Here is a 9,664-nt window from a genome sequence, read left to right as displayed (position 1 = left end):
CGGTGTGCGCTTCACCCAGAGACCCAGGGACAAGCGGTGGGGCGTGCCTCAGGCCGGGCCGCACACGGCTGAGCCGTTTTCTGTTCTCGCGCGTGACGCCGCCGTGGTCTCGCGTGGGCTGTCTGCGGGGCTCGGGGAACCCGGCCTCTGCGTGTGGGGTCGGTCACGGGTCCGTGTGCTGACCCAGTGTGTCGGAGCGGCGTAGGGATCTCGGTGCTCCCCTTACTCCACTCCAAAACACCAAAATGCTGCCTCCGGCTGCGAAAAATTAATAAAATTCCTGTTCAAGGTACTCGCCCCACGCCCACGAGCACACAATAGGATTTATTTAAGCCACCCACAACCTGGGACCTCACGGTGTCAGGCCTGTGGGCCGTTCGGCCCTCGGGTGCTTGTCCGTGGGTACAGGCAGGCTCTGGGAGGAAGATGAGGGTGGCCCTGCCGGCCTGCAGCCCCGGGGCTGTGCCCTGGGACCCCCCTTCTGACCCCTCTCTTTGGCCTGGGGGTTGCCTCGTAGTTCTGCAGCAAAACTGTGGGCCTTGTTGTTGACTTGTGCCTCTGGCTGCGCTGCAGTAGAGAAGCAGCGATGGAGAGGAAGGCAGAGACGGCTCTCAGGTCTACCGTGTCCTTCTGAGACATGTTCACGTCTGTCCACGTCCCTGTCACGACATACGGAGCGCGTCAGTTTACAGCCCTCCTTCTCCTCTTGTTCTTTGCAGGCTGACGCAGGTGAGATGGAGTCGCTACAACCCCAGTTTCTTAGAGCCAGAAGTGAACAAGGAATTGTATCGGAAACCTTGGGAGGAGCTGTCTGAGGAGGAAAAGGAAAAACAGGAGCTTAAGGCTGTTCGACCCATAAAAGCTGCTCCTCCCACTCTCTCCAGCTCTGTGTTCAGCGACCCTATGATCAGGTCAGAGAAAGCATCATCTCCTCCTCCGTTACAACTAGGTCCCATGGAGCCAAAATGCTTGGGAGCTGTGCTGTCCTCCTCAGCCTTTACTTGCTGTGCTGCACGTTGCCTTCTGTTACAGCACAATCCCTTTATTCTGGGTTAATCTTTTCCCACAAAGCCAGTCCATTGAGTGACAGTGATTAGAGATAATTACAGCAGATCTAGCAGCACCCAAACTTAACCATGGGAACAACACAAAGCTGGGGGGGCTTATTTCTGAGGCTGATAAAATCAGAATTTAAATCAGATTGCATTTGGCTTTGTGTTTACAGTAAATTCACCAACATGATGATGAAGGATGGAAATAAAGTGCTGGCCAGAAGCCTCATGGGTCAGGTGAGAACTCATGTTTCTTCTCACTGTTATGTTAAAACAATACAAAATGGAAGGCTGGGATGTCAGGCCCACTGGAATTAGGCATTACCAGAACTCAGGTCATCTCTGCAGTCCTAACGCATTTCCCCCTGCACACACATTACTCTCACCATTATTGATCTGATAAGATATACATTTTGTACAACCTCATTCAGCTCACAGACCAGGTGGTGATAGCTTAATGGAAAACATTCTCTTTCCACTCGTCAGTATCTCTTGGACCTTACGTACTGCATAAACTCAGAGGATACCCTTAAAAGCATAATTTTCTCAAAAGATCTTCCTTCCAGCTCTCTTTCATGCCTTATCTTCTGTATAACTTGCCAATGAAGTCCCACAAATGTGTCACCTGTATGACACAGTTTTGACCCCTGCTCTGATCTATGGTAACTGGTATTAGCTGGTGGTCCCGTCTGCTGTGTTCCACCCATGAAACAGGGACACACATTGCTGAAATGTTCCCCAAGTAACTGCTGATTCCTTGTGACAGAAAAAACACACGGGCTCTGGGCTCTTGAGTCCAGGCTTTGGAGGGGGAGGATGCTTAGTGCACACAGTCCTGTATTCCTGCCTCCACTTTGTCTCTGCCCTTCCCTGGCTTCTGGGCCAGGTTTGTGCTACTCTGCCTACTCACCCCAAATGCAATGTCTGATAAAGAGACTGAAGAGCTGGAAGAGGGTGAAGTAAAACTTGAGGCAGAGAATCCCTGACTGGCCTGTTGCCTACAGGGCTAGAAAACGAACTGCTTAGGTGAAAATGGGGTGCTTGTAGAAGTGATGTAACTTCATGGAGTGGGATAATCCATCTGCTCTGCCTGTCTCCTTTCTTGTCTTTGTCCCAAGACTCTAGAGGCCATTAAGAGGAGGCAGCTGGAGAAGTACCACAAAGCTCCAGAAAATGAGAAGGAGACAATCGAATGCAACCCTTATGTCATTTTCCATCAGGCTGTGAAAAACTGCCAGCCCATCATTGGGCTCAGCAGCATCACAAAAGGAGGCAAAACCTACCAGGTGAAAGAGGGGTCTGGGAGCACATCTGGTTGGGAGAGAATTAGCTAGGGAAGCAGATGAACTGTTTTCCACCCCTTCAGCTCAGGCTTTCCTCTCCTTGGGAAGAGAGCCACTTTGCAATCTGGATTAAAACAGCACCTAGAAACTCTTTCCAAGATCAGGACCCTAGCCTGTGAGCGTGGCAGTTCCCCTGTCAGCAGCAGTCTCTATTTCTCTGACTAGATGAGAGAGGAGTACACAGCAGATGTTGTCCAAGAAGTGCGGGATCAGTGATGGGCAGCAAAAGAATCAGCAGGCCTGGGCCTACTGGGGCGGGTCAGCATAGCAGAAAAGGTCAACCCGATACAGTGCAATATTTAAAACATGAGCAGAACCTGTCTCTAAAGATGGGCTCTGCAACACTCAAGACCTGATGGAGAAATGAGATGTGGAGCCATTTCTCTGTCATTCAGTGTCCTACTTCTGCTAGCGCAAACCAGCCTGGGTCCAGTTCCCAAATAGGCCAGAAGTCCTTACAAAGGCCAGCATCTGCTGGCAGTACCCAAGGCTGATCAGAATTTCTATTTTGGTAGCAGTGGCCAGTTTCTATGGACGGAGGAGGTGAATTGGCACAGATCAGCTGTTGGGAGCTGGTCTTACTGCAGAGAGTAGCATGCTGCGACTGGAGTCATAGCACGGTGTACATCTGGACATGTCCAGCTGGACCTTTATGACCGCTGGAGAAAAGCAGGTTACTGCACCCTCGCAGTGCAATAACTTACGGTTTAAACCTCTCCCAGGTCCCGGTCCCTCTGAAGGACAATCGGAAGCGCTTCCTGGCCATGAAGTGGTTAATCACGGAGTGCAGGGAGAACAAGAACCGTCGGATGCTGATGCCCGAGAAGCTCTCCCAGGAGCTGCTCCAGGCCTTCAACAACGAAGGGCCCATCATCAAGAAGAAGCATGTGCTGCACAAGATGGCAGAGGCCAACCGTGCTTACGCCCACTTCCGCTGGTGGTAGGGACTCCGTGCATGGGACACGATGCCACCAGCCCCATGGCCTGGAGAGCAGAGCCCCAGGGCCCCCTGCCTGGGAGAAGTAGGAAAGGTGGAAGATTCCTTCCAGACAGCTTCCGAATTAAGCCAGGGCCAGCCCATCTGATCCCCACAAAGTTAATTTCCTTTGTGCTTGTTTGGATGAGGGAAGGGGGAATCTGACAGAGTTACCCACCCCTGCACAGGTGCCCTAGTTATTTCATAATCACTTTCCTGTGAAGAGAAGCCTGAAATGTTTTTCTTAGAGCAATGCTGGACAAAATAATCTTCCACTTACTTACCTGTTTCCTGGTGACTTTTAAGTCTCTCTGCTCCCGTAATCAGCAATGTTTTTCCCTTTTTGGCTGCACAGCTAAGAGCATAGCTGGATATTTTTCCATACTATAACCAGCCTTAGCGTGATTGGTACAAAAGGCAATAAAAGGCCCTTTTTGATTTTTGGTTCTGGTCGTCAGCAACATTGTCTGCACAGATTTGATGGGAATGTTAACCGAAAAAATAAAACCAGTTTTATGGGGAAGGTTTCTCAGTTCCAAACCTTTGTCTCTGTTGCTCAAATCTCACACTGCTCTTTCCTACTACCCTGGTTGTGTAAAGCCACGCTGACGCCCTACACCAGCAGATAAAGTGAGTATCGCAGCCCTAAGCCTTCAGTCAAGAGCAACCTTTAAGTATTGTTCATAGCTCCGCAGTAGAGAAAGCAGGGCACGTGTTAGTGGAAAACTTTTATTAGAAAAAAATCCTTCAATAGACTATTTTGTTTCCTTTCTTCCTCATTCTTATAAGAAACATACTATAGTTGAACCTCGCTAAATTCTGAAAAAAGCATGACAGTTACTGTATAAAACTTATAAAACCTGTTCCTAGCTGTATGTGCTCAGGGACCTGTCCTGCTGCAGGCTGCCCTGTGGCAGGTATTGGTGGTTGGCAACCTGTGGGGGAGGCTGTGTGCATGCAGGTGCAGCCAGCGTGCTAGGAGTCTGGAAAAACTAGCACTTGTTGAGCTGTTTGTGAGGCAACCCTGTTTTCTGTGACTTGTGCCAGAGAGAACCAGGTACAACCTGAGCTGTGAAAGATTTCCCCTCTGCCTCCCGCAGCTCTGCTGGCTCTCGAGTGAACCAAAATGTTCTCAGCCTAAACTCTGCTTTTCTTAACACTCATATAAAATGCTGGTTTGAGCTAGAAGCCTTCCTTGCCCTTTCCTGGCAGCACCCCAATATTAGACAAAATCGGTGGGAGAACTTGCCAAGTTAAATATACCCTGCCCTTCCCACCTCTCCAAACTTCCAAAATCAGGCTAGCACCAGTTGCAGCCTGACAGTTATGTGCCCAGAGGCTCTAGCCAGTATAAATCCTATTTACACGAAGTGCTAGAAAAACATTAATCTGAAAAGAAATTCAAACTTGATATGAAGCTTGCTGGTGAAAGTGCTGGGGACATCTCTCCACCTCTACTGTATAGAGGTTAATCTGTCACTTCGCTGTAATAGTATTTCTGGGCAGCGTCCGTCATCTTCCAGTCGGCAGCTCGAAACTCGATGATCTCCAGCAGCAGGAGCTGGGACAGGGAGCTGAGCCCCTCCTGCAGAAGGAAGCCATCTCGGAGGAGGGAGAAGAGCTCATCCATCCTCTGGGAGTTCATCTTCTCCAGCTGCTCGCCGATGCGATGGAGCTGTAGGACCAAGCAGTCCACCTTCAGAAGGAAGAGAAGATGGCTGAGTACAAAGGAATGGAAAGCTTTGGCACGTCTCTGTGGAGGTCCCCATCAGTCGCTTATGGACCAACTCGTCCTGTTCCCTATGTTCTGGATTTCCAACAGGTGACAGTTCTGCTTCCCCCAAGTCGCTGTGATCCAGGAGGCAGAAGCAGCAGAATGTCTCTTCTGGCAAAAGCACTGGAAAAGCACATCCTGAACTCCCCTGTGTCTCAGACAAAATTACCAGAGGAATGCACCCGCAAAGGGGGAAAAAAAAATGTTAATTTCCTGCAGGGTCTCCAAGAGATGATGGCAAGGCTGAAGCCAAGGTCAGAGTAAGGAGGTGCCTCCAAGAACAGAGGGAAGTGTGGAACATGCACTAAAGCTCTTAGAAAGACCAGTGATTTTGCCAGTCCTTGGCAGGACAACAGGCGCGTTAGCAGCCCTCTTCCCTGCACTCACCTCTTCCTCCTTCTGCAGGCTGTCGGGCTGTGCCAGCCGGAACAGACAGTCGTAAACGGGGTTCACCAGAGCCATCATGGGCATGTTGTTCACCTGTAAGGAGGCAGGAGCCATTGTCAGCTTGGGGCCAGAAAGGGAGGAGTCTACAGCGACTTTAAATAGTTGTTCCTGTGCTGCTTTTCAAAGGAGAAGGGAGCAGAATTTACTTGGGCTGCCAAATGCCGTATTGGTGGGATTTACGTAGGAGACCAGACGTTTGAGTCTCCAGAAGCCAGAGAAGCTGAACAAATGATGTAAAAAACATTTGTTTTTAAATGTAAGCAGGTAGTCATGAGAAATATACTTGTTGCAACAGCATTTTTCCTATCTGCAGCTCTGCTTGCATAATTTTTACATCTACTCCATGCAGGCATCCAAGTACACACACTGCAGTGAAGGCTTGCAGACAAACACTGTCAGGATGTGGGCTAGAAATTACGTCAGCGTCCACGGGTCCCCCCCAGGACCTCTTAGCAACTAAACTGGTTCAATCTGGTCCATTTGAGAGCAGGCAAATCAGGGGATTTCAGACACCAGGTACAAAATGAGGAAGCTCAGACTTTGTGACTGTTCCCAGAGACAGCTCTGCTTCTCCAAGCCTGTTCACTTGCCTGTAGGTAGCACCAGCCCCGGCAGCATCCTCGTGCTAAGAACCAACTCCAGCCCCGATTGCCAAGCCACAGCCTTGGGGCTCCGCACAACACCCATCCAACACCCCTGCCCTGGCATCTTTGGATGCCCAGGCCCTTCTGGCACCCCTGGGCGGCAGCAGCCGGGTGCTCCTGCTCCGGCTCCTTACCCTCAGGTAGTCGAAGATGTTGCAGATGAAGGTGACGTAGCAGATCCAGGCCTGGAGCGAGCGAGTGCGCAGCTCCTCCCTGTCCTTGTACTCCTGCTGCAGCTGCTCCTCCGGAAGATGCTCTGGCCAACTTGTTTGCTCTCTGCCTACAAACCCACAAAAGCAGGATGGAGGGATGAAATGGGGGTGTGAGAGGAGCAGGGGGATTCTGCTACTTGAGTGATGCAGGACCATGCAGCTACCCTCCTGTGATTGCCCAGGAGAGGCAGGAAACCTGCAACTAACTGCCTGTGCTCATCGGCTGCTCATCTGGATGCTGCCACTGCACAGAGCAAGCAGCAGAAGAGGAAAGCTGGCTGAGGGGTCAGAGCACAGGGCTGGGGTGAAGCCTCTCCTGGCCCAGGCTAGGGACAACCCACACAGCGTAAGCGTTTCACTGTCCAGACATGAGGAGCTCTTACCTGGATGATGGTGTAGCAGATGCGCCCTGCCTCCTTGCTGAACACACAGTCTTTGAGGGACTGGTCTACTATGATATTGGCCACTTTCTCCAGGTCCACGTTGCTGGGGTCTGCAGAGAGGAGAAGCACGGTCAGGACCCAGCACCCTTTGTGCCCTGCTTGCTTTGGGGTACCGGGAAAACTAAGAAGGTTGTTGTGGGGCCTGGTACAACCATGTCATATGGTGCAAAACCTCATGCTCACTCCCACATCAAAAGTCACCAGCCCCTCTTGCACATCAGCTGCTTTGGAGATACCATCTCCAACAGTGCATGGTCCTCACAGGCTGGAGACGCAGCCATCACAATGGGAAAGCAATGGAGGAAAGCAGATAGTATGGGAAGCAAGAAGATGATCTGAATCTGAAATCCCAGCACTGCTTCAAAGTTGGGTTAGTGAGAGCTAGATGTGCAAACTCCTGCTGAGTTTTGAATAGAGACGTGAGGAGCGAGCAAGAGACCCTGGGGGCTGGGAGGACGAGACAGCCCTGCAGCAGGGAGGGACAGAGAACAGGAACTAAGCACTGGAGAGGGGTGAGAGGCCAGGTCTGGGGAGAGATGCTGGGTTAGAGCAGGAGAGGAGCGTACTCCGAAATCAGAGAAAACCCCAGTGTTGAAAACCAGGAGCTGAGTTTGAACAGCTGTGCCATTAAACACTGGGGAGAAGGTGAGAGGGGGCAAGAAGAGGCAGGGAGAAAAGACCTTCCCAGAGAAGATTCACCAATGGGACCCCCTCAGTGATGAACAGAATTTATGAAACTGCTTTTCTACACTTAGCAATTGGTGTTCCTTAAAGGAGTCCAAGCATTCAGCCTCATCTGCCAGCCAAGCTGTGCGTGGCAGAGGAGCTAGTAAAAGCCTGCTGACCTTTGAGGGCTGTTTTCAGCAGCTTCTGAGTCTCAGTGTCGAAGGACTGTATTTTGTACTCTTCTTTGCCTGTTTCCCCCATGACTGGCTTCCTCCAAGGGCAAGAGTCAGGGCAACGGATGGGCTAGTGACAGTCCCTGGGGAAAGAGGACACAGAGCTTAGTTGGACGGAAAAGCAGACCTTCAGCCAGCCATTTGGCAAATCCCATCCAGTGCTAGAGCACAGGCTGTTATCCTCACAGCCCCTCACCCCAAGGAAACTACTCTGTTATTACAGCACCCAGCTCCAGCCCTGGATCTGAACAAAGCCTCACTCCCACATCTTTTTAAGCCTTGTTTCCTACCAGCCTATGATAGGACTTCATCTTCAGAGCCTTTACACTTCTCTGATACGAAAAATGTATTGCAGTCTGTTGATCTGCAGGTTCAAAGCGGACAGCACACCAAGGCAACCCCAAAATACACCGATCTTCCCTCAGAAGGCTTCCCTGTGGCTATATCACAGGGAAGCACATGCAGGAGCACTCTATGCAGCTGCTCCCTTGTGCCTTTGAAACACCATTTCAGCTGGTTTCATACAAAAGCCTGGGGAAAAACCAAAGCTGACACCTGAGCATCCGATGCACACTCACCAGAGCGAGCAGAGCAGCTCTCCTGCGCTGGAGCCAGGCTCCCTCAACTCCCAGTGAGACACAGCAAGCTCCGCAGCCAAATCCCCAACAGCAACAGCTCCTGTCTCATCCCCCTGCAGTCAACTACAGCTCTCTGCAGTACCAACGGTGCTCCTAAATAGTCTCTAGATTAATTTTCTTCTGCTTCGTGATACAGCGAAGACAGCAAGAGGGTACACATGGCGCAGAGAGGAAGGGCTTTCTTTGACATGCACACGAGATGATCTGCTGGATGCAAAATGCCAGGCTGGCCAGAACCACAGCACAAACAGGACAAGGCAATCGGCCAAATAAGTTTTGCCAGCTCATCGAAATTCCTGGGCTGTTACTCACCCCTCTCTGCAAACAGGTCCCTACCCGGATTAAAGGCAAAGAGCCCATCACCCTTTAGAGGCATGGGACACGTTCTGCAGGCAGCCGGACACCTCGCGCACACCACTTGCCACGAACCCCTGGCACAACATGTAATAACTCAGGGCAGACCTTGCCCCATGGGGGTGACAACCTGCTCACACTGTTCTCGCAGCCAAAGCTCTCACCTGCACAGGGTTATCTGCCCTGGGACCTGCACAGAAGTTTCTTTCCCAGATGGATTCACAAACAGCTGGGTGCACTCCGTGCCGTGTCTGGTTGGCAAACTCCTTCCCATCCGACTTCTCCTCCTTCTGCACTGTCTCTCTCCCTCTGTATCTGCGTTCACACCATTCTGCACTGCCAGCGGAGCGGCCCGAACTCATCAGCAGCCCTATGTCCCACCAGCAGCACTGCTGCATGGAAAGAACCTGGCGAGAGCTCAGCGTCGCACACAGTGAAGCAGGAAGCGCCCAAGCCTGTCTGGCAGCATCTCTGCCACCACTGCCCAGCACCTCTCCCGGAGCATCCTTCCCCACGCCTCCGAGGGGATGGGCATGGCTGCTTTGAACTGCTGTGCCAAATAACCCTGCCCAGAGCAAACCACAGTGTGTGAGCATAAAACCAGCCAGGCCTCATCTGCATTAGAGATCCTGCTGCCAGGACCACCTTGCCTGAAGGGCTGGTGGCAGTGGGTGACACCGGGCACAGCATCACCCGTGGGTACCGGTTCCTCCTCTGTAAGTGGTCCCCATTAGGCGAGGTATCCCGGGAACTGACGTGGTTGGGGATAGCACCCTCGATCTGCTGGTGATAGCTGGCCCGTGTGCCAAGGCTCTACCCCGTGGGGGTCATACCTGGTGGGACGTGCCCCAGCTGCTGCAAAGGGAGGGAGAAGAGCAGCGA

The 9,664-nt window shown here is 51.7% G+C and overlaps 2 protein-coding genes across 2 annotated transcripts; one reads left to right on the top strand and one right to left on the bottom strand.

Moving 5' to 3' along the window:
* Window positions 1–719: 719 nt before the first annotated feature.
* On the top strand, window positions 720–3,451 carry MRPS7 (mitochondrial ribosomal protein S7; the record flags this gene model as incomplete). The annotated part of the gene is made up of 4 exons (XM_009700580.1): window positions 720–911; window positions 1,226–1,289; window positions 2,171–2,338; window positions 3,118–3,451. Coding segments are annotated over 4 exons (646 nt in total), but the record flags the coding sequence as incomplete, so codon positions are not given.
* A 1,185-nt stretch (window positions 3,452–4,636) lies between these two features.
* Window positions 4,637–7,876, bottom strand: MIF4GD (MIF4G domain containing). The gene is given in 6 exon segments (XM_009700579.1): window positions 4,637–5,067; window positions 5,533–5,625; window positions 6,371–6,477; window positions 6,480–6,516; window positions 6,832–6,941; window positions 7,737–7,876. Coding segments are annotated over 6 exon segments (657 nt in total). The 5' UTR covers window positions 7,819–7,876; the 3' UTR covers window positions 4,637–4,839.
* Window positions 7,877–9,664: the final 1,788 nt, after the last annotated feature.

This window comes from Cariama cristata, unplaced genomic scaffold (genome assembly GCF_000690535.1).
Source record: "Cariama cristata isolate BGI_N322 unplaced genomic scaffold, ASM69053v1 scaffold38235, whole genome shotgun sequence".
NCBI lineage: Eukaryota > Metazoa > Chordata > Aves > Cariamiformes > Cariamidae > Cariama > Cariama cristata.
Note: the sequence above shows the minus strand (reverse complement) of the source record. Positions and strands in the feature narration are given on the sequence as shown.